This window comes from Cherax quadricarinatus, chromosome 5, assembly GCF_038502225.1.
Source record: "Cherax quadricarinatus isolate ZL_2023a chromosome 5, ASM3850222v1, whole genome shotgun sequence".
Lineage (NCBI taxonomy): Eukaryota > Metazoa > Arthropoda > Malacostraca > Decapoda > Parastacidae > Cherax > Cherax quadricarinatus.
In genome coordinates, this window is record NC_091296.1 from 49230762 (window position 1) to 49256822 (window position 26061).

General features: G+C 37.2%; 1 protein-coding gene across 13 annotated transcripts in view; it reads right to left on the reverse strand.

Moving 5' to 3' along the window:
* LOC128685130 (interferon alpha-inducible protein 27-like protein 2B) overlaps positions 1–21630 on the reverse strand; it is a 40909-nt gene extending 19279 nt beyond the window's left edge. For 2 of the 13 annotated variants that reach the window (XM_053771655.2, XM_070101836.1), the window contains exons 1-5: positions 21503–21624; positions 20035–20196; positions 11379–11447; positions 1718–1881; positions 658–736 (exon numbers count right to left, since the gene is read on the reverse strand). In XM_053771655.2, the coding sequence (XP_053627630.2) occupies positions 658–736; positions 1718–1881; positions 11379–11447; positions 20035–20049 (327 nt within the window). In that variant the 5' untranslated portion in view covers positions 20050–20196; positions 21503–21624. Of the gene's footprint in view, positions 1–657; positions 737–1717; positions 1882–3266; positions 3402–11326; positions 11344–11378; positions 11522–17516; positions 17784–20034; positions 20197–21406 lie in introns of those variants that run through there. The other 11 variants (XM_053771654.2, XM_070101796.1, XM_070101783.1 and 8 more) reach the window with 11 other exon arrangements.
* Positions 21631–26061: the final 4431 nt, after the last annotated feature.

Consider the following 26061-nt stretch of genomic DNA (forward strand, 5'->3'; position numbering starts at 1 on the left):
CGCTCAGGAAGGGACCGTTCAGCCGCCTCCGGTACTACTTATATGTATATTTATGTATATATATTATGTATATATATGTATATTTTATATATATATATATATATATATATATATATATATATATATATATATATATATATATATATATTATATATATATATGTCAGAGCTCTATTATTCTACCTCAGCTCATTTCCATGCCCAGTTCTAGGCAAGAGTAGTCTTGACTGGAAATACAGGAATATAAGTCTTGTTGCTCCGTCCACTAGTCCAGTAAGGGATTATAATCAGATTTAAAAAACAAGAGATTACTTAGTATCTAATAACAGAACGCTCGGCAAATAAAAAAAAACGCGGATTCGGTTTCCTAGCCGGGAAAGACACGAATAAATAGTTAACAGAGTTAGTTATTGCTGGCTATACCTAAGGGTTAAATATAATATCCTAGAACTGGGCATGGGCATGAGCTGAGGTAGAATTATAGATCTCTGACTGTATATATATTGGTAGAATTACCGACAATATGTAAACTAAAAGGACACAAGTGCAACTAATGTGACATTTTATTGTGGCAACGTCACGCTCTCCAGGAGCTTTATCAAGCCGTTACGTAACGGTTTGATAAAGCCGTTACGTAAAAAATATAAGTAGGCGTTACCTGTGCATTTTGTTCTACGAGGTCTAAGAGAGCCCTGTTTATGGGAAGAACATCTGGCGGAGGTCCTGTGTGACGTCTCCTAAAGAAGAAAGTCAGTTATATCTTCTTTATGAGATGAAAAAGAAAAAAACTTTTGTTAGATTACAGCCAGAGAAAGATAATTTTTTTTTTTTAGGTTTCAATAAAACTGAAACAAATGTTTATTTATACCAAGTAATCCCTTCAAACATCCCAAGAGAATGATAATAAGCTTCAGTGGTACTCCATGTAGGTTTACAGTACTTGATCAACAAAATCATCTGTATCCAAACAGTACTAGATAATGATCATTAGTTTAGGAGTATCAACCAAGTTCCAGTGAGTCAAGTGTGGTTAATTTGGAAGGTTTGTGAGGTTGATGAGGTCTTGTTAAATGAGTTCTTGCTAACTGACCAGTTTTGCCTATTAGTATAGGTAAAGTTGGTCAGTTAGCAAGAACTCACATAAAATTAAGTAATTTCTAAAATTTTCTCATACTTTTAAAGATATATTTTTTTCATTTAGGTTAATGTAAAAATTAATAATATTGTAGCAAAAGAACCTTAGAAAACTTATCTAACCTTTCTGTAAAAGAAAAATTTAATTTAGCATAATCCAACTAAATATATTTTAGATATGTTTACAATAGTTTAATAAAAACAATGATTCTTTTTTTCGTTACGTTCGGAATGATTTTTCGAAATTATTGCATGCACAAAATTTCGCTTGCCTTATTCGGCAAGAAGAGTGTTGCTATTTAAGCCAATATCGCAAGTTTTACCTATTCGACATGACATATATAATAACATCATACTGTGAAAAAATTAGTATACTTTTTTAATGTGAATGTTAGTTCAGGTTTATATAAATTTGATCCATTTATAATTAACAGAATTTGCGAGGAATTTAAGCTTTGCCTGATATGTCAGTCAGAAATTTCACTTGACGTATGACCCACGTTTAGCACTAATATTCGACGGCTTAACATGCATTTAGAAACGAGTGTTATGTATTAACAGTGATCTTAATACGTGTGCCTTACCTGCAGGATGGGCATTTGAGGACTTTCCTCGCTTTAAGGATGGTTATAAGACAAGTTCTGCAGAATGTGTGGCCACAGGCAGTAAGAGCAACTGGTTGATGATCCCGGTTGTCGAACTTATTATTACACACATCACAATACTTCCATGTGGCTTCCATTTCTTTCTGAAAGACGACAGTCATGGGTGTCCCATTATTAGGAAACTAATAGTCACCTCAACACCTGCAGTTATTTATTAACATCTGTTTTACTCATTTTAAGGTTATGTTGCACAAGTTACAATTCCCGTGTTCCTTAAGCGACCTTTTATTCAAACTCCAGTTAGGTAAGGTAAAAATCGTCAGTAAACAGGACATGTGTTTCCTGACGCGGGTCTTAGTCATATGATGAACCGCAACTGGAGCTTTTGGTCATCTGGCCGAGGCCTTCCGCTGGCTTACCGGTCCACCCTTTTAAAAATTATGATAAACACCACTGACGGATTTGCAGTATATTACTCAAAGTAGTTTTTTTGTCATGCTATTAGCATTTAGTTTTCTAAATTTACCAAATTCTGCAGAGTATAATATCAGTTAACACCGGTAAATGCAATAATACGAGTTTTCAAAATAATAAGCAAGTGCATATACAGCAAAATAAATATTCTATCTTTAGCAAACATTTTCTCTTTAGGAACTAATTCATTGTTTAAAAAATGTGAGATCGTAAGCCAGAAATGTCTTAGAAAAATTGGTTTCAATCATGACTGACGATAAATAAATGAGTACATAAATCAAATCCACAATAAGTACCAGCCATCTTATATTTGGCTAATATGGAATTACCTCTTCGACAGAGCTGTGAACTTACATGCCAGGTGCGATGGTAGAATATTCTTGACAAACAGTCTGGAAAGCTTCTCTCTGTCTTTTAGATCCACAAATATATATAAACGGACAAATTTTAAATTACAAAACAAATTCTCTGCATCGGCTACACTGACAGCTTATCTTAATAATGTCTGCTGGAGCTACTCTTCTTCACGAAGAATAGCTCCACAGCACCACTGATACAAACCTGGCAACTTAAAAGTTAAGAGATTCAGTTAATAACTGAGGCACGAAACCAGTCATCGCACATGGCCTAGAGAGAACGATTTTGACGATCCTAGGCTATTTACACTTACAAAGAAAACAAAAGGAACAATACCGTGACTCGAACAATACACAAATAACCCACACATGAAAGAGAAAAGTTCATGACGACGTTTCGGTCCGACTTGGACGATTCACAAGTCACACTAACACACTAAGATGTGGGAGCCAGTATATATAGTAGAGAGGGACACGGACGGGTCAAAGAGAGGAAGAAAGTGGAAAAATAGTGGTAGAGGAAATGTTGGTAGTGGAAATATAGATGTAGTAGTAAGTAGAGGGAGGAGTGATTATTGTTTGACGTGATAAAATATGAATGTGGTAACATTAAAAGAAGAATTTAAGGAAAATGATTAGCCGGATTATAATCCTTGATTACCCTTCTAGCAAGACTGCAGTTGGTAGTTTATACTTACTGATGATGAAATAACGCCCTCAGAATCCGACACAGTGAAGTATTTCTTGCACCACAGAAACTCCCAGCTACTATAGCAGTAGTGGACTCACTGGCCGGAGTAGCTTACTTATATCAGTGGCGGGCGATATCTGTACTGATATGATAAACTTAGTTTTAAGAAGAGATTGCATAATTACTCTGCGCATTACTTATTGTCATGAAAAAGATGATATCATAAGCTCATCTAAATCTGAAGGTTGCAATAAAAATAGTTTTCTAATAACCATATAAGGTACAGCGTTTCATCATGCCTCCCCATCCCGCTGTTTCCCTCACACTTACACGAGTACACAACTAGAAGCTACAGTCATGGACGAGTCATAAAGATGTCAGGAAGTATTTCTTCTATCTCCGAGTGGTCAAGAATTTAAATGACCGAGACGAAGAAGTGATGGAAGCAGGTTCCATGTACAGATTTAAGTTAAGCCATGCAACCACATAACACAAACGCGCACAAGCACACTCACTTTCATGTGAAAAATATAAACCGTTATGTTCCGGGAACTGAGAAATCATTGTGCTCCGATGATAATGTGACCAGCTGATACTTAACTCTCAGAAAAGTTCCAGTTACAGGAATTTCTAAGTATTAAACTTTAGAATCATCCAATACCTGTGGAATCGGAGAAGTGGGGGAAATCGTAGTTGATCCGAGGAAGGTATCGATAGCTTCAATTCTTTAGATAAAAGGCCTGCTTGTAGCCATTGTATATTTTCAGTGTTTATTATAAAATGAACTTTTGTAGTCAGAAAAGTTGGATGTTTCATTTAATATCCTGAACTGTCTGAACAGAAACTGTTATGACAGTGGTTGTTATTTTGTCATTAGTATCTACGAGAATCCACACAACTAGATCATACTGACAAAACACTTGCATGCTGTACCTTAACTCTTGTCGGTTTGGTTTCATGATAGCTAGCTGACTGGTGCTGTTTCTATACCCTTTAGGTGTCTTAAATTTATTTTCGGTATATTATGAATAGTCTGTGTTACTGTCTGATGGTTATTCACTTCTGTGTGACCGAGTAATTCACGGGTTCTTTTCTCTGATACGATATGTCCCTCGATTTCAGGGGTTCCCAACGTTGGGTGCACGTGATATTACTTTTGTTGGGGTGCAACATTAATCAAACATTTCCTAAGGGTGCGAGGCATAGGAAAGGTTTGGAACCCCTGCTCTGCTTATTCTTAATCTGATATGAATCCGGAGGTGATGTGCCTAGCTCATACTATCTCGTTACAAACTGACTCGTCCATCACCTTTTCTGTTTTGGGCGACTCCCATTAATTCATCTCTTCAAAATTTTATAAAAAACTTATAAGATAAGCGTGCAGAATAAACCCTGATAGTAACCATAGGGCTGGCCACATATTTTGCATTTGTTCTGAACATCATCTGTGTGTCTCCCAAACTGCCAGAAGTACTTACAGCCAAGCCTAAGTCTGGCCATTACAACATCAGTCAGTCTATTCACATTGTAAGTTGCTCCATTAACGTGCTTACCTACGTTCATATTATCATAGTGGGTTATGGATTTACTTAGGCTTCTGATTGCATTTCTATAACATTCAGTTTCATTATTTACTTCTCTCGTAATATTATTCCTTATGCTTGACACAGATACTCAGTTATATTCTACATTATCCTTCAGGGTACTTTTTGTGGGGCTAACATATCAACCTTAATATGAAGGAGTAATCCAATATGTGATAGATCCACAACAATTGTACATAAATTTCTTTTTCTCAGAGCATGATGTTAGTCATTATGTGAGTCAAGAGCCTTCAGTGATGACATAGAATCAGTAAGTTAGCTTTAGCACCATTAGGCTGGCAAATAATTCAGTGTAAACAATTCAGTTTGCAGCGTAGACGCCCGTTGGTTAATTCTTATGCCGAACTCAATAATATTGCAATGGTTCTTAATTAAGGAGGTGGCAACAAGCGCAGATGTATCCCTGCCAATAGACTCCTGCTTACATCAGTGTATATAGCTTGTAATAAATTATTACTACCAGCTAGGCGAGAAATTTCTTCTTCAGTTGCTTGTACAAGTGATTTAAAGAAGGGATTGCAAATGATGTGTTTCTTGGGAGGGGTTTGCAAGTATGTGATATTAAATAAACACATCTTTTACAGAGGGGTGAAATGCTCTTATCTACAGTTCGTAAAAGTTATAAAACTTAATATAATTGTATGTTTTCACAACCTAGGTACAGTATTAATCTCAACAATCCTCTCACTGATATTAGACACCTAGCTCCTTCCTAATATTAAGAACCTTGGTAGATTTGGGACGGCCAAAAATAATTCTGCGGGCTTCATCCTGCATTAACTCCAAGGGTTGGAGAGAACATTTTTTTAGCTATTATCAACATGGCGGCAGCAGCAGAATCAATCAAGGACCTCACATAGACAATGTACATTATTCTCACGATTTAAACATTATCACCATAGTTGCTGTTACAGCCAAAAACAACTTTGAGAGCATTTAGCCTATCTTTTCATTTCTTATTTATTTGTGATAAGTGGATTTATTGAAGGGTACTTCTACACCATGGTATCTGTAAGAATTAACGTAGCTGATATTTTCACCCTACAAATAGAAGGGATGGGGATGTCATTTGCTTATAAATATCTTTGTTCAAGATGAAATTATGAGGTCTAATCGATTACATATTGCTTGAACTTCGTTAAGAATGGTACTCATCTTCTTATGCGCTGTTGCATGGATCATGATGTCAACAGCACAGCTTATAACTAAATGTTTAGGTGAGGCTTAAATAGCATGGGACTGAGAACTGCCACCAGTATTAATATTAGTTCATGTATTATAATGGATCTGTTTGCGATATCAAGTGCAGATTTTAGATCAAGAAATGTAAATGTGCAATTAGAAAGGAGGAAATGTAGTTCTGCACACTTTTCCTTTCATGAACCCGTGGAGAAGAGGGGAAAGGTGGTGTCTGATTCTGTAATACAGTTTGTTAAGTATTATTTTTTCAAAAGTATTACAAAGACAACTAGTTAAGGAGATCGGTCTAAATGTATCAGGCTGCTGCAGCTTAGGAATAGGCACAATGAGACTGTCCAGGAAATAGGAAGAACTCCCTCGATGAGATTATGCACTCCTAACATATCAAGGATATGCCTTAGTTCTGAGGGTATCATAAGTTATACCATCCTCTCCAGGAGCGGTTAATCAACTGTCAGCTAACGAATTATATAATTCATACTCGGTGAAGAGGCAGTCACTCTCATCAATATTTTGGCTCATAACATTAATCGGTTTTAACCTTTCTTGGGAAGCACTCTTTTGATTTGTTTCTATTTTGAGATGAGAAATTTTCGTGCCTGGATGTTTTACACCAGTTATTTATGAGTCCCTTTGCTTTTTCAAGAGGAAAGGGATGATCAACATCACCAGTCTTTTTTCTGGTTATTTTATTTGTACCTTCACAAGCCAAACATAAAGGGGAAGACCTATTTAACCCAATAACAAATTGTTCTCATTCTTGTTGCCTAAGTTCTGGTTTTCTACTCTGTGCATTTGTTAGTGCACCTTGCAAAGTTCTGAGCAAGTCTGGGATTCTACATTCACGGTACGCTTTACCAGTCCTAGCTGCATGTGTTAAACTGCGTAACTGTGTATCATTATAGTATTTACAATGATATTTGTTGCCATTTATGGTGGAAAATTTGCCTTCTTTTTTTGTTTACTTGATCTGTGAGGACAGTCTCAGTAACGGCGACTAAATCATCATTGAATTTTTGTGTGCCAGTGAGATCGTAATTCTTATACCACTGAACCAAGTAGTTAATAACGTTATCTCTTTGTTCTGGGTTAAGAATGTGTCTTCTCCTGTATTTTGCTTTTTGATTGCTGGAGATATGATCTAAGATTGACAGTTGTGAGTCTTGGGAAGTGATTAGATGGATCATCAACTATGACAGTCATGCATCGCATATGATATATTAATCCAAGGCACAAATCTAGTGCCACCATATATGTAAGTAGGCTTAATAGTGTCCACAATTTGACCATTATCATGCTCATTTAGAAATTTCATTAGTTCCTTTGGCGTTTGTTATAGGACTATCAGTATTCTTATGTCTGGCATTAAAGTCTTCAAGAATGAGAGTAAGCACACTATTGATCTGATCTGGCAGAGCATCAGATGGAAACTGATTTGTTGGAGTATAAAGATTCAAGATGTTTATGGGAAAGTTGCCTGCATATTTTTTGACACCATGATACTGCATGCTTACTCGAGTCTGCAGGGCAAGGAGTGAATGTGGCAGGTTCTTTCTAACATACATCACACAACATTTGATTGACCTTAAGTTATAAACTGTATTTCCGGGCAACGTCGGTGGAGGTACTCCAGCTTAGTCTACATACATTCCTGCATACAGATGACATCAATATTCTTGGTTGCATTAATATGATGTACGTCAGGCAACCGCTTCCTGATAGAAGCAATTTTCCATGAAAAAAAATATAATCTATCCATTGTAGTAAGTTATTACAATCTCTTTGTCATTAAGATGGTAAGACTATTTTGTTTGGGCTACAGTGTGCAAACTCATTAAAGCAAAAAGCATAGTTTGTACCTTTTTATTTTCAAAACCTTTTTCTCTAAGCATTTCCCGGCAATGTGCAAGCAAAAGTTTGAAGCCAAGAACCATTGGCTGCTTCCTCACAAATTGTCTGAAACTGAATAGAAATTGCTGAACTTGTGATATTTTCGTAATCAAGAGCACCATTCTGACTAACTTTATATATAAAAATTATCAGCATCTGTTGATGCTCATTTTTTCTGCAGGTTTGTTATAATTTGAAAAAGGTCAGGGGAATCCAATACTTTTCCAGAGAAAGGTACTCGCGAGTTAGTTCTTTTTTCAGCACCTATCACATTGATAGGTACTAAGGTTACACTAGTGTTCTCTGATGGTGCCTCTGGCATGAATGTCTCGTGATTCATTGTTGGTAGGTCCTGTGCAATTAACTTACCTCCAGCTTCCAATCGAGTCACACGTGTAGTGCCCGTGTGACTGTCATAGAAGTCGGTGTTGGGAAGAGTGACATGCTCATCCACATATTCAGGTGTAATTCCAAGTGTGAGTAGTGGCAGATCAGTAGTTCCATGAATGCTAGCAGGAATGTCGAGCTCCTCCACAACTGGTATGTGTGATTGCATTTTGGTGTCACCAAAGTGTGGGAGCTCTCACACTTTGCAAAGATGGAGTCACAGGTATGGCTGTGGTGGGCTGGCTAGCCTCGCACTCAGTTGCCATTAAGGGACTGTTATCTGGTTTTGATCAAACGTTGTTTAGGTTCCATCTGCAGTTCTTATGCCAAACTGTAACCCCAACTTCCCTACAATTAATACATTTAAATTTATGACTGTCAGGCCCCCTTGTGCATTCCCCAAAGGGATGTTCCCCGGCACACGTACCACACCAAGAATGTAGTATTGCATAGTCTACTGCAGCATGGCCAGTGTTGGCATTTGTAACCCTATGCCCAGGGGGCTGATGCACCTAAATGGGTAATAAACGTAGTCTTCCTTTAAGTCTCATTGATTTGATGATATGTTCATTTTGAGTTAAATAGGATGGGTCTATGTAGAGAGGGTATCCAAAGATTATGACGCTGATTCATTTTTTAAACTACTGAGTTAATGATGGCGGAGCAGCTTAATTCCTCCATATGTTGTATTAGGCAGAGCATTGATCACATCATCATTCTGTTCTACTAACACATAGTTGTGCGAATTATTTCTAAATTGGATTCTTGCCTTAGGATATTTCTTTACTGCTTCCATTAGCCATGCACCTTTCACAGGAAGTTGTCAGGGAGGTGTAGCCTAACAATCTTCCTTTGAAGAATGACACAGCTGTTGCACGTTGTGTGCACCAAGGACGTTCAGTGTCACACTGCGTACAATTCAGGTGAGCCTGACTACGTCGGTTCTATAGCTCTCTCTCACTTTTCCTTCGCTTACTTTTAAATGTCTGAAAGCTGTCATAATTTCTAGTACCTGCAGGAATATGTTCCTCTATGAAAGTTGCCATATCTACCAGTGATGACCTCTTGCAAGACTCACAACACAAGAATTCCTCATTCACCCTTCCCCCCCCCTTCTCCGTCTATAGCTAGTGCAAGAGTTAATATTGACTCCAAATTCAGAAATCTAAAATAGATTATATAAAGCAAATGGCTTCAAATTCAATGAGCACTAACAATTAACTCAGGTTACTACTGCATAATACTATACACACTTTACTAAAATCACAGTTACCTCCTGTAAGGAAGTTAATAAAACGGCACCTGTAATGAATGGTATAGACAAGGTCTTGCACATTAGCACAAATTACAAAGATGGAAAGAAAAAAAATCATTAAAAAATACAAGAGGTAATAATGACCATAAAATCAGAATTCTATACATAGATCACATTAAACAAAGGGGTTCAAATTCAATGAACACTTCTACTTTACTCAGTTCAGGCTGTTACTACTTATTACGAGACAAACCTCATTAAAATTGCATTAAGAGACTTCCTGTAGGGGTAGTAATATTATGGCACATAATGGACAGTGAAAACAAGGTCATACACCTAATCACAATTTATAAACACATACACACACACACACACACACACACACACACACACACACACACGAACAATTATATAACTCGCTGCACAGATGCACCTTCGAGACAGTTCCAATCAAACAAAACGCACACAGGTACTACAGGTACACACAGGTACTACAGGTACACATAGGTACTACAGGTACACATAGGTACTACAGGTACACAGAGGAATCAGGTAATATTCAATATACTGTTCACACATCGATGAAGTTCTGCAAAATAAGTCTAATTAGAAATGAATAAAAAAGTCAAGAGCTTACATGCAATATATGCAATATGAGCTTTCCCTTGTATAATGTGACAGAGAGAGAGAGAGAGAGAGAGAGAGAGAGAAAGAGAAACAACCAGTTTGTAAGATTAATTTACTTTAGTACACAAAAAACACTTATTGTCACCAATAAGATGTTTTTGCAACATTGGCAGGCTTATTTAATGCTTAATAAAAACACTTCTAACTAGGTATGTTGCAATGACAATGGAACTAAGTCACTTTGCCTGACTTCTTTGAGTTATCCTAGGTAATTCACACGTTATTATGTATCTATGTATGGTAGTTTGCATAACTGTAAGCATGTGCATCAGTACGCAAACAAACTCACTTACCCACACATACTTTACCATGTATGACAATTGTAATCATGTACACCTGCATCGTTATAAACTTACACTGGGAAGGCAAGGACACACCACACTCTCTCACTCAGTGTGGTAAAACTGACTTAAGGTATATACAAATCACAATACCTATAGCATCATTAAGTTATATGTCTAAGTTTCACCGATGGGATAATGAGATAAGTAGCCTTTTCCTATGATATTAGAAGGTGTGGATAAGCTATCAGCTGGTGTTGCTGAAGCAGGACTACCGACAACAGCGCCATCTGTTGTCATCTTTTAAAGTTGCCCCCAAGAAGTTCTTGATGAAACTTCTGTCTTCACAAGTTCTGTCGCGTCTAGAAGCATCAACAAGCTTTGCACACAGTTTATATGTATTAAACTGTAGCAGAGAGGTGGTTAGAGAAGGCAAAATTCTAAAACCTATACTACGTCGGAATTGCTGATAAGAGGAGAGGTTGTGGTTGGTGGTGGGGGTTGGGCTGGCGTAATTGGCAGGGCTGCAGGGAGATTGGTAGGTCTTGCCTGGAGAATAAACTGTCTTGGACTCTAAAATTTTTCACACCACCTCAACGGTTCAAAGAGTAAAAAATAGGTTAGCAAGCTAGGAAGGCAGGAACACTTATTCTATCTGAATATAGCCACTGCCAGCCCACTGGTGCGAGCTGGCTACCCACCCTCCTCACACATTCCTCAGCCATATTAGGGCTAAGTTGCCACAGATGCTGGCACACTTTACTTGATTTGGTTGTAATTTCCAAAGCTGTTGCTAGCAAGATGCTATCGTTCACCTCTATGCACGACCAGGGTGTCTTTAGATGATCTGCTGCTTGTAGTAACTGCCTCTTCACGATGAAGCACTGTAGATAAATGAAATACAGGACTAGAGGAAGTGACGTTGTAGCCAGGAGGAAGGTGCCAGGGGAACTGTGCCTTGCCTAACAAGATAAAATCATATGTAAGAATTGCAAGATGTGGCTAAAAAAATTACCTTAGGTTTGTTAGAAGAGGTTTATAAGATAGGTTTGGTCAAAAAAAATATATTTTTTTTCATCCTTGTCAATGGAAAAAATATCGTTAGAAAAGTCCAGTTAGGGAAATTCAGCGTATTCGGCAAGTTAGGCACGCGCGCACACACACACACACACACACACACACACACACACACACACACACACACACACACACACACACACACATTCGAGCCCACTAAGCAGTGTTTGGTAAGGAAGAGGATATTTTCAATTTTATTTTTTTTTATTTTTTTAGTGTTATTACTGCAGTATTGTATAAATATTGATTATTTTACCTTTGTTGGGGAAATTTGTGCTGGGTACATCTAAGACTTGGGCAGGGAGCCTGCATATAAATTGTATTAGATTATATATATTACACAAGAAATACTGTTGACAGAATCTCTAAACAAGAGTTACTACAATATAGTAATGAAATATTACATAAAAACTAGTTTCAAAATGCTGTCATGGGTTGAAAATATGAATGTTATGCAGTATTAGTACAATACATACTGTAATTAACTATAGAAATGAAAAATCTTTTAATGATAGAAATGTACATGTGCACACGTGCACATGTACACAAATGCTGCATTGGATCAGGGAATACCTGACAGGGAGGCAACAACGAGTCATGGTACGCGATGAGGTATCACAGTGGGCGCCTGTGACGACCGGGGTCCCACAGGGGTCAGTCCTAGGACCAGTGCTATTTTTGGTATATGTGAATGACATGATGGAAGGAATAGACTCAGAAGTGTCCCTGTTTGCAGATGATGTGAAGTTAATGAGAAGAATTAAATCAGGTTGGGATCAGGCAAGACTACAGAGAGACCTGAACAGGCTGGACGCGTGGTACAGCAACTGCCTCCTCGAATTTAACCCCACGATTGCAAAGTCATGAAGATCGGGGAAGAGCAAAGAAGACCGCAGAGAGAGTATAGGCTAGGCGGCCAAAGACTGCAAGCCTCACTCATGGAGAAAGATCTTGGGGTCAGTATAATACCGAGTACGTCTCCGGAAGCACACATCATCCAGATAACTGCTGCAGCATATGGGCGCCTGGCAAACCTGAGAATAGCGTTTCGATAACTCAGTAAGGAATCGTTCAAGACTCTGTACAGTGTGTACGTCAGGCCCATACTGAAGTATGCAAGACCAGTTCGGAACCCACACCTGGTCATGCACGTCAGGAAATTAGAGAAAGTGCAAAGGTATACTAAAAGGCTAGTTCCAGAGCTAAGAGGAATGTCCTACGAAGAAAAGTTGAGGGAAATTGGCCTGACAACACTGGAGGACAAGAGGGTTAGGGGAGATATGATATCGACATAAAAAATACTGTGAGGAATAGATAAGGTGGACAGAGACAGGATGTTCCAGTGAGGGGACACAAAAACAACTGGAAACAATTGGAAACTGAAGACTCAGATGTTAGGGATGTTAGGAAGTATTTCTTTAGTCATAGTTATCATTAAGTAGGATAGTCTGGCAAGTGATGTAGTGTAGGCAGGTACAATACATAGTTTTAAGACGAGGTATAATAAAGTTCATAGAGCAGGGAGAAAGAGAACCTAGTAGCGACCAGTGAAGAGGCAGGACCAGCAGCTGAGTATCGACCCCTGCAACTACAATTAGGTGAGTACATTTACACATACACATGAACACACACACATATACATACACAAGAGGCAAAGTGTCTAATTGACATGTGCCTCTGACAACTAGTAACCTCACACACACACACACACACACACACACACACACACACACACACACACACACACACACACACACACACACACACATCAACGCACATCAACCAAATAACTGCTGCAGCATATGGGCGCCTAGCAAACCTCAGAACAGCATTCCGACATCTTAATAAGGAATCGTTTAGGACCCTGTACACCGTGTACGTTAGGCCCATATTGGAGTATGCGGCACCAGTTTGGAACCCACACCTAGACAAGCATGTAAAGAAACTAGAGAAAGTGCAAAGGTTTGCAACAAGACTAGTCCCAGAGCTAAGAGGTATGTCCTACGAGGAGAGGTTAAGGGAAATCAACCTGACGACACTGGAGGACAGGAAAGATAGGAGGGACATGATAACGACATACAAAATACTGAGAGGAATTGACAAGGTGGACAAAAACAAGATGTTCCAGAGGTGGGACTCAGCAACAAGGGGGCACCGTTGGAAGCTGAAGACATTGATGAATCACAAGGATGTTAGGAAGTATTTCTTCAGCCACAGAGTAGTCAGGAAGTGGAATAGTTTGGGAAGCGATGTAGAGGAGGCAGGATCCATACGTAGCTTTAAGCAGAGGAATGATAAAGCTCATGGTTCAGGGAGAGTGACCTAGTAGCGACCAGTGAAGAGGTGGGGCCAGGAGCTAGGACTCGACCCCTGCAACCTCAACTAGGTGAGTATATATATATATATATATATATATATATATATATATATGTCGTGCCGAATATGTAAAACTGGTCAATTAGCAAGAACTCATTTAAAATTAAGTCCTTTCTGAAATTTTCTCTTGCACGTTTAAAGATATATTTTTTTTTCATTAATGTTAATGTAAATTTTTTTAATTTTTCACCAAAAGAATCTTAGAAAACTTACCTAACCTTATTATAATAAGAGCAATTTATTTTAGCCTAACCCAACTAAATATATTTTAAATTCGTTTACAATAATTTAGTACTAAACAAACATAATCGAAAGATATTTTTTTCGTTAAGTTCAGAATGATTTTGGCGAAATTATTGCATACACAAATTTTCACTTGTTCTATATGGCAAGATGAGCGTTGCTATTTAAGCCAAGATCGCAAGTTCTGCCTATTCGGCACGACATATATATATATATATATATATATATATATATATATATATATCAATATACAAACATTGTCTCTACGTCCACAGCAGGACTCGAACCTCCTAACTCTGTATCAGAGTTCACAGTACTTTACCACGAGACTAGACCCGCGATAAGTATTACCACTTAGCCGAAGCTAAGAGATGTTTCCCCATACCCAAAGGGCACCGAGCTCATTTTGAAAGTTATTCCATCGAATCCTGCCACATGCAGTGGACAACGAAAGAGATTTGAAATGCTTAACACATGCTTAGCTTCGGCTAAGCGCCCATACTTATCGCGGGTCTTGTCTCATGGTAAAGTACTGTGAACTCTGATACAGAGTTAGCAGGTTCGAGTCCTGCTGTGGCCGTAGAGACAATGTGTGTAAATAATTTCGCCTGTTTGCGAATTGTTAAGCATAAATCAATGTATTTATTATATATATTATTTATATTATTTATATTTATAAATCAAGTCAAGTCATAAGGAATGACTGTCGATACATAAGAAATGTGGACGGGATGTTCGAACAGTGGTCCCGAGATTATAAGATCCAGCGCTTTTCCGCTGAGCTACCGTGTTGCTAAGAACATTGCTGTGTTGTGTCTGAACTAACAGCCACTTTCTGTAACCCAGCTGTCCTTTCTGATAGCCTTAGTAGCCTTCACAGTATATCCTCACCCCCTCAAAACCAGTCTGTTAACTCAGTTCCTAGACTGGGAGTTCGAGGAAGGTGAGGGTTTATCTGCTGTACAGTGAAAGTGGTCAACAGAGAGGCATTAGAGTGCAGCGAGTGATTAACTCTCTAAGGTTTACTATGCTGATAGTAGGAGCGTAAGAAATAAGATGAGCTAACATTAACTGCATGTGCAATTAATCTTAGCTTATAATATTGGTTTAACAGAGACCTGAAAGATAGAGAAATGCTACATATAAGGCTGTAAATTGTTCCACATGAGTAGCAAAAAATCTTGGAATTTGCTGAAATTTGCCCTCCACATCTGGTCTGGCTTACGCAAAAATTATACGATATCCTGCAGACATTTATAGAAGCAATTTTACTCAGAATTTGTTTTTCATTTTCCAGCCTATAAACCTTTATTGGAAGAGGGACTGTTTTCCAATAATCTGAAAATAAGTGAAGTTACTGCAGTGGGACAGAAGAGAGAACCCTGGACGTCACTTTCTACAGTGTTCAAGAGCATATTTGCAAAAATTCATCGTTTTCATAAATTGCTTTCCCTGTTTCCTGTTTGACTGGACGAACGAGGAAAGAAATATAATGATGTCTCACAGCTGTATATTACAGTTATACATACCACATTAGTATCTGAATTCACGAAGAGCAGGATGTTAAAAAGATTTATTGCTAGAAAAGTAATTGTAGCTAAACTCTCGAATAAAAAAAAAATATATGAAGTTCAGAAATTTATAAAAGAAAGAAGAAAAAATTATACCTGCAAGCCAAAAATACAGCATTTTATGTTAGCAGATAATACAATAATTTATTTACAACACTCTCCAAAGGCTATTTAAACAGCCGAAAAAAATGTGACGGAATATGACAGTTTAATCAGAAAACTTTTGATCTGTATTCTTTAATGATGATGAAATCGGTGACCATGGGGTTGTATGTGACTCTAAGATAGCATGTGACGCAAGATAAATTAGCAAAAAACAAACAAGCAGTTAAGATAAAGCAAGTCACCAGGAATACATGATTGATCAATATGAAACAAAATGGTTAAGATGAAATAACTGAGAAGCATTAAATAAGTGACCAAGATGAAATAACTGAGAAGCATTAAATAAGTGACCAAGATGAAATAACTGAGAAGCATTAAATAAGTGACCAAGATGAAATAACTGAGAAGCATTAAATAAGTGACCGAGATGAAATAACTGAGAAGCATTAAATAAGTGACCAAGATGAAATAACTGAGAAGCATTAAATAAGTGACCAAGATGAAATAACTGAGAAGCATTAAATAAGTGACCAAGATGAAATAACTGAGAAGCATTAAATAAGTGACCGAGATGAAATAACTGAGAAGCATTAAATAAGTGACCAAGATGAAATAACTGAGAAGCATTAAATAAGTGACCGAGATGAAATAACTGAGAAGCATTAAATAAGTGACCAAGATGAAATAACTGAGAAGCATTAAATAAGTGACCAAGATGAAATAACTGAGAAGCATTAAATAAGTGACCGAGATGAAATAACTGAGAAGCATTAAATAAGTGACCAAGATGAAATAACTGAGAAGCATTAAATAAGTGACCAAGATGAAATAACTGAGAAGCATTAAATAAGTGACCAAGATGAAATAACTGAGAAGCATTAAATAAGTGACCAAGATGAAATAACTGAGAAGCATTAAATAAGTGACCGAGATGAAATAACTGAGAAGCATTAAATAAGTGACCGAGATGAAATAACTGAGAAGCATTAAACAAGTGACCAAGATGAAATAAGAAACCAAGAAAAATTAAAATTAAGCGAACAATATAAAAATAAATAATCACTATATAAGCAGTTTTCTTAGCACATAAAAAAATTGATAACGGTTGGTTATTAAGTTCTCTCTCAGTATATAATACAAGCACAAGCACAAAATTATAGTTCTTAGAGAGACTTCTCCAGGATGACACTATATCTTCAACAATAACACGTATGACAGTGTAATGTCTGTGGCAGCAGCGCCTTGTTTAACTAATGCATTTTTTTAATTAAAAATTGCACTCGATTATTCATGATTAAAAACGGGAATTTTAAATATCTATTATTGCTTCTACAACACACCCGTTAACCTCGTATTTTTACTGTGTTCCGAGCGTTCATTCTGATCAAAAATTACAACATAACTTCTCAGACATTCAGTCAAATCAGGCATTACAACACCAGCGTGCCCCAGTCATTCACTAAGGTAGGTCAAGCATTACAACAACAGTGTATCCTTGACATTCAAGTGAAGAATTGCATCAACATTTTCTTGCATATCCTCTACTTTTGCCAGCTCTTCCCAGCTCAGTTCAACACTCACCTACAGCGCAGAAGTGTTGCTTCTCCGGTTGACGCGCACCTTGTGACACTTGGGTATGTTAGGTGGCTCAGCGTATCAGCAGAGGAAACCTTGTCCTTGATATATATCCGGTCATTTCTACCCCACTGCATTTTTCTCAGTTCATCAGTTCACTAGTCATCCTCCAATTGCTTGTTGATTTCTTCTTCATCTTCTTCCTTAAACTTTTATTTTAATCTTGCGATTTTTTAATTCCATTATTAATTTCTACTACTATTATTTTCATTATTTTTATTGTCATTCTTGTTGTTGCAGTCGTTTTAATATTACATTCACTGGGAAGCGTAAACACGTAAGTCGCACAGCGCTTAAGAGGGAGGCAATGAAGTCCAATCTAAGGAGAGGAAGGACAGCTCCAGTTCCTAGGACCAAGATCTCTTTAGCAGCATTATACAAGCGCCTACAGACGCATAGTTCCTGTGTTCACACACAACCCCGCTCTGAGGATCATTATCACGCTTATGATATACTTGATTACTTCCGGCAGTTCAGACCTCACAGCAAGATGGGAATCATGGTCGGTGAACAACTAAAATGCTCATCTACACTTAGGCTACAAAACCTGACACACACTAAGCTACTTGACTGTTTTTTAGTTAACTCTATAACTAATTTAAACTGTGGAATATTCCTTGAAGTTAAAGACTAGATTGTTTATCACTTTTACATGTTAGATGTTTAGCGATTTTTCAGATAGTCGAGATGGAAAGTTTTGGGTACCTTTAATGATACACATTTCTGAAGGACGTATTAAGAAGCCCTGGGTGAAAGCAAACTCTCAAAGGAAAGATTATATATATATATATATATATATATATATATATATATATATGCAAAACAACCACTCTGAAAGAATAGAGAAATTCCAAGCGCTTTCGTGACTACTCACATTATCAAGGAACTATGAAAGTAAAGCATCAAAGGAAGCTATATAAGGGGTCTGGCCAACACCTCACTATCAGATCCCACAACGGTTAAACACCTGACACGCGCCGGCCCAACTGGACAGGTCCTTTGCACAACTCACCAACAAACTATTCTACACAAGAAAATTTAAAAATTATTATTTGTCCAGTGTATTATTAAATTCTTCCCAAATTCTATTAATTATAAATTGATTTAATTTATATAAACCAAGGGAAATATTCATATTATTGTCAAAACTGCTTTTTATGAAACAAGATTCAATTATATTCCTGTCGACCATGGACTTGCTTGATACTACTTTCTCAACTTTTTGAAAATCAATTGGATGGTTAAAATCTCTTACATGAATAAATAGAGCATTGGAATCTTGTCCAGTTCTAATGCTATATTTATGCTGTTTTAATCTTAGTTCGAGATTTTTACCAGTTTGACCGTAATAAACTTTATCGCAAATTTTACAAGGAATCTTATAGACACGTTCATCAGCATTTTGGGGGAATTCTTTATCAAAAGTTTTTTTTACTGTATCAAGATTTTTGAATACAACTTTAATATTAAAAGTCTTAAGAAGAGAAGGCATATCAACCAAGTTTTCATGGTAAGGGAGAACCAACATATTTTTAGTTGAATAAGGCTGGTTGTCCCTTTATGGATTGTAAAAAGTATTTCTAGCAACTTTAAAAGATTTATCAATTACATTTGTTGGGTTTTTTAAATCATTACCTATTTCATAAATTTTGGATATTTCCTCATCTATGAACTCAGGACTACAAATTCGTAAAGCTCTCAAAAACATTGATGAGAAAACAGACAGTTTGACTCTATCTTGATGCGAGGAATAATAGTGGACATAGGAACAGTTATTTGTAGGTTTTCTTAGGGTCGAGGCGCGTTCCCATTGCTGATATAAGAACTGTTTGGAGGAAGTCCCCGGAGTGAAGTGCGCTCACAACCTGGAGACGGGCAGTCTCCCTATCTGATGTTGCAGCCCTGAGCATGTTGGCAAGCACCTTTTCACCGATCGGGGCATCCCAGCTTGACTGTGAGCCAGTGCTGCACTAGGGTTTGGTGCTGGAGCAGCAAGAGTCTCCCATTCAGTGATGGCACTGGCATAGTTAGGGTCCTGTATTCCTGCTGAGTCACTGAGGTTATCAGGAAGAATTTGTCTTTTAACTCATTTGATGCTATGGAAGAGGATAGGAAAGCTGGTAGAGCAATACGTATACAATATATATATATATATATATATATATATATATATATATATATATATATATATATATATATATATATATATATATATATATATAATGTTATAAATAAGAATGTGAAAAAATAGTATTGATTTTAATATTAATAATAGTTCAGGATTATGTAAATTTGATTTATTTTTAATTAACAGAATTTGTAAGGAATTTAAGCTATGCCTAACTTGTCAATCAGAAATTTCACTTGACATGTTACCCACGTGTAGCACGAATCTTCGATGGCTTAACATGAATTTACAAATGACTGTTTTGTGTTAATAGTGATTTTAGTATGTGCACCTTACCTGCAGGATGGGCATTCGAGGTCTTTTCTCCCTTTAAGGATGGCTATAAGACATGGTCTGCAGAATGTGTGACCACAGGCAGGATGAGCAACGGTTGGTGATCTCAGTTGTCAAACTTATTACACACACACCACAATACTTCCAAGTGGCTTCCATTTTTTTCTGAAAGACGACAGTCATGGGTGTTCCATGATACCTGTATTACTCATTTTAAGTTCATGTAACACATGTTACATTCCAGTGTTCCTCAAGCGACCTTTTATCCAAACCCCAGCAAAGTTCGTCATTAAACAGGACAAGGTTTCCTGATGCGCGTCAGATGACCATAAGCTGGCTCTTTTGGTTATCTGACTGAGGCCTTTAGTTGGCTTACCGGTCTACCAATTTAAAAATTATGGTAAACACCTGTGACGGATTTGCAGCATATTATTTTAAGCAGATTTTTCTCGCGCTATTAGCATTTAGTTAGTCTTCTAAATTTACCCCGTTTAAAAAAATTTAATATCAGTTAACACCAGTAAATGCAGTAATACGAAATTAATAAAAAAGAGAGTAAATATACAACAAAACCAACATTCACACTTAGTAAAAGTTTTCACCTCTGGAAAAAAATCATTATTTAAAATGGTGAGATCCGATAGGTAGCAGTGGCATGAAAATATAGGTTCTATAATGACTGACCACAAATTAAACAGTACATAAATTAAATCTGCGCTATGTGCCAGTTATCTCGTACTTAGTATAATGGAAATACCACATGCGGGGATAGAACATTCTTGACAAATAGTTTGGATCCACAAATAGACATAAACCGACAAATTTTAAATGGCAAAACAGATTCTAGACATGGGCTACAATGACGGCTTATCTTAATAATGTCTGCTCTGGCTATTCTTCACGGAGCTTTCTAGAATCCAAACGGTAGGTTACAACTGCAGCACGAAGCCAGCCTCTTCTCGCCCGTGGCATTCGTGGTGACAAGTTTATTGGCCTCGAACGACTTTGACGAGCCTAGGCTAGTTACATTTACAAAGAACAAAAAAGGAACAATACTGTGACTGGAACAATACACAAATATTGTTTATGACGACGTTTCGGTCCGACTTGGACCATTTATAAGTCACACTAACACACTAAGAAGTGGGAGCCAGTACATATAGAAGAGGACGGGACAAGGAGCGGAAGGAAGGGGATAAATAATGTTAGACGAAATGCTGATGGTGGAAATAGTAGAAGTAGTAATGGTAGCACTAAGTAGAGGGAGGAGTGGTAGTTGTTTGGGGTGATAAAGTATGAATGTGGTAACACTAAAAGAAGAATTTTAGGAAGATGATTAGCCGGATTATAGTCCTTGAAGCAGAAAGTACATTACCTTCACTGAAGGAGAAGTGGAGATGTTCCTGCTCTGAGCATCATCCAAATTGTGATCACACTTCTAGCAAGACGGCAGTTGGTAGTTTATACTTACTGATGACGAAATAACGCCCTCAGAATCCGACACATTGAAGTTTTTCTTGAACCACAGAAACTCCCAGCTACTATGGTAGTCGTGGATTCACTGGAAGGAGCCTGGCTTATCAGTGGTTGGCGATATCTGTACTGATATAAACTTAGTTATAAGAAGAGATTTCATAATCACTGCGCCTCATGTACTTACCATGTTGTTATAAGCTCACCTAAATTTGAAAACTGCAATAAAGAGTAGTCTTCTAATAGCCATATTAGGTACAGCATTTCCTCATACCTCCTCATTCCAGTCTTTCCCTCACACTTACACGGGTACACAGCTGGGAGCTACAGTCATGGACGAGTCATAAAGGTGTCCGGAAATATTTCTTCATTCTCCGAGTTGTCAAGAATTTAAATGACCGAGACGAAGAAGTGATGGAAGCAGGTTCTATGTATAGAATTAAGTTCAAGCACAACATGGACCATGAGGCATAGGATGGACTTTATCTGGCAAAATCGGCAACTTAACTCATAAAAAGTAAGTTATGAGGACTCGACCCATGTAACCACATATAAGTACGTAACCGATAAATACCCCCCCCCCACACACACAAACACGTACACTCTCCTTCATGGAAAAAATACACCGTTATATTCTAGGAACTGAGAAATCATTGTTATCTGATGATAATGTGACCAGCAGATCACTATCTTTCACTGATTCTTAACTCTCAGAAAAGTTCCAATTACAGGAATTTCAAAGTATTAGATATAATTTGTACTGAATTCTATCATTTGTATAAAATTCATTGAGAGGCTTTTACCCTTAGGAAACATAGAATTCCTGTAGAATAGGAAAAGTGGGGAGAAATTGTATTTGCTCCGAGTAAGGTATCGACAGCTTTTTATTTTTGGATAAAGAGCTTGCTTGTAGCCCTTGTATATTTTCAGTATTTGTTATAGAATGTACCTGTCTAGTCCAAAAAGTTGGGTGTTTCATTCATTACCCTTAACTGTTGGAAAAGAAACTAGATCATACTGACGAAACACTTGTATGCTTTACCTCAGCTCTTATCGTTTTGGCCTCGTGAAGGTTGATAGCTAGCTGACTGGCGCTGTTTCAGAACCCATTATGTGTTTTAAATTTATTTCCGGTATGTCACGAATAGTGTGTGTTAATATCTGATGTTTATTCACTTTTGTGTCAACGAGTAATCCATGTTTTCTTTTCTTCAATACGATATGTCACTCTACTTTCGGGGTTCCCTCTCTTGGGTGAACCCCCTGAGGGTACGTTCACTGAATAAAAAGCTTAATTTTTGAGTTTAGTTTGTTCACCGCAGTACTGTATTTGGTTCAGTTTGTGAGTCAAAAATTTGAAATTTGAGTTCTTCATCTTCAAAGGTGATATTACTCTTGTTGGGGCGCAAAATTAATCAAACATTTCCTAGGGGTGCGAGGCATAGGAAAGGTTTGGAACCCCTGCTCTGCTTAATCTATTAACCTGATATGAATCAGGAAGTGATGTGCCTAGCTCGTACTATCTCGTTACTATCTCGTCAATCACCTTTTCTGTTTTGGGCGACTCCCATTAATTAAATGTCGAATAAGGTTAAATTCTGAGCATTGTTAGCAAGTCTTCATTTCTTCAGAAAATTTAAAAGAAAAAGTAGAATAAACCCTGCTCGATATGATTTACAAACTGAAATCAAGAATTATGTTGTCACTCAACACACTCATCACACAGAAGGGTTTTCTTTCATGCCCCATCGCACATGAGTTTCAAATTAGTTAATAAAATCTTCAGCCTGTGCTGGTAGAATTTAATAAAGTCTTCCATTATTGAGTCAGTAGATATGTGAGCTTTAAAGGTTTCTTTCCAACATAGCTGAAGTTACTTTTACTTATGGTTTACTGTTCTGAATGGCATATCAAGTGCATATTTTACTTTAATGCCGAACGATTAGATTTAGATTTTGCCACTCCATTTCCATCCTGTGGACTGTAACGCAAGAGCATATTGATAAACAAAAGGCCTAGGTACTAGGCCCCAAAAGCGTTAACAGGAGGACATCTGGATTTGTATCTACAATTCAGTTATCTGCTACAAACAAATTTAAGAAATTTGCTTAATATATCAGGTATCTTGTTTTCATTAATAAGATTTCTTGATATGTCACATAGGTTATTACACTATCTCTACATTACACAATAAGTGGACAATTAAGCACTTATTATTCAAGATAGTGAACATAGGGCTGGTCACATACATTGAATTTGGTTTGAGCATCATCTGAGTGTCGCCCAAACTGCCAGAAGTACTCGTAACCAAGCCGAAGCCTGGTCACTACAACATCAGTCAGTCTGTTCACATTGCAAGTTGTTCCATAAACGTACTTATCTACGTTCATATTATCATAGGCTTCTAACTGCATTTCTATAACAAGAGCCTTCAGTGATGACACAGAATCAGTAATGATGATAGACTTAAGCTCAGTGTCATAAGTTAGCTTTAGCACCAATAGGTTGGCAAACAATTCAGTTTGCAGTGTAGATGCCCATTTGTTAATTCTTATACCTTACTCAACAAAGTTGCTACTAAAAAAAAACCATACCACGGGTGGGGTTTGAACCCTCGATCAGAGAGTCTCTAAACTCCAGATCGTATGGTTTGTTTGCAATCGTGTCATTACGATTTCGTGAGTCAAGTTAAAGTTGCCATTGTTCTTAACTAGGGAGGTGGCAACAAGAGCAGATGCATACCTACCAGTAGACTCCTCCTTAGTTCATTGCATATAGCATGTAATAAATTATTACTACTAATTACGTGAAAAATTTCTTCTTCAGGGATTGCTAGTAACGAGTTTATTGGGAGGGGTTTGCAGGTATGTGATATTAAATGAACACATCTTTCATGGAGGGGTGAAATGGATTTGTCGACAATTCGTGCAAATTATAAAACTTGATATACTGCATGTTTTCACAATCCAAGTACAGTGTTAATCTCAATAATCCAATCACCGATACTTGAGACACCAAGTTTCTTCCTCATATTAAGAATCTTGGTAGATTTGGGATATGCAAGAAAAGTTATGTGGGTTTCAATTCTGTGGGCATTAACTCCAAGGGTCGGAGAGAACATTTTCTAGCTAATATCAACATGGGAGCAGCAATATCAATTAAAGACCTCGCATAGGCGATGTACATCATTCTCACTATCATCACATTAGCACTATAGTTGGGGTTGTAGCCAGCAACAGCTTTGAGACCATTTAGCCTATCTTTGCATTTCTTATTTAGTTGTGCTATTGTGGATTAATTAAAGGGTACATTTACACTTAAGTATCTGTATGATTTTACGTAGCTAATGTTTTAGGATCTTCCTTTAAGTCTCTTTGGTTTGATGATATGTTTACGTTGAGTTAAATAGGATGGATCCATGTAGAGAGAGTATCCAAAGATTATGATGCTGTTACTGATGGCGGAGCAGCTTAATACCTCCATAAGTTGTATTAGGTGGATCATTGATCACATCATCATTCTGTTCTACAAACACATAGTTATGTGAATTATTTCTAAATTGGATCCTTGCCTTAGAATGTTTCTTTACTTCTTCCACTAGCCATGCACACATGAAACTATGTTGTCAGGGAAGTTCAGCCTAACACATTCTTCTTTTGAAGAAAAACACAATTGTTGCACGTTTTGTGTCACACAGCCTACGAATCATGTGAGCTTGACTCTAGCTTTCCCCTCACTTTTCCTTTTCTTACTTTTAAACACCTGAAAACAGTCATCATTTCTACTACCTGTAGGAATATGTTCCTCTATGAAAGTTGCCTTGTCTGCCAGTGATGAACTCATGCAAGACTCACAACACAAGTATTTCTCATTCACGCCTCCCCCCTCCCAATAGCTAATGCAAGAGGTAATATTGACTGTAAAGTCAGAAATCTAACATAGATTATATGAAACAAAGGGGGTTCAAATTTAATGAGCACTAACAATTAACTCAACGTAGGCTTCTACTACATAATGCTATACACACCTCACTCAAATTACAGAGACTTCGTGTATGGAAGCCAATGAAAAGGCACATATTATTAATGTTATAGACAAGGTGTTGCACCTAAGCACAAATTACAAATATGGAAAGAAAAAATCATTAAAAAATACAAGAGGTAAAATTGTCCATAAAATCAGAATTCATACATCACATGAAGCAAAGGGATTCAGACTCAAAGATCACTTTCACTTAACTCGGTTCAGTCTACTGCAAATATGATACCTCACTGAAATAATAATGTTGCAAACATCACAAAGAATGGTGAAGACAGAGTCTTACACCTATGCATAAATTACGAAGAAAGAGATGAGTCGTCTTGCTCTGTTTTCTATTCTGTGAAGAAATCGTGAAACGGGGGACTGGCTATATAAATATATATATATATATATATATATATATATATATATATATATATATATATATATATATATATATATATATATAATATACAATGATCTCTGGCTGAAGGAGACTCGAACCTACGAACCTTAGAACAAGGTACGCAGTTCTAT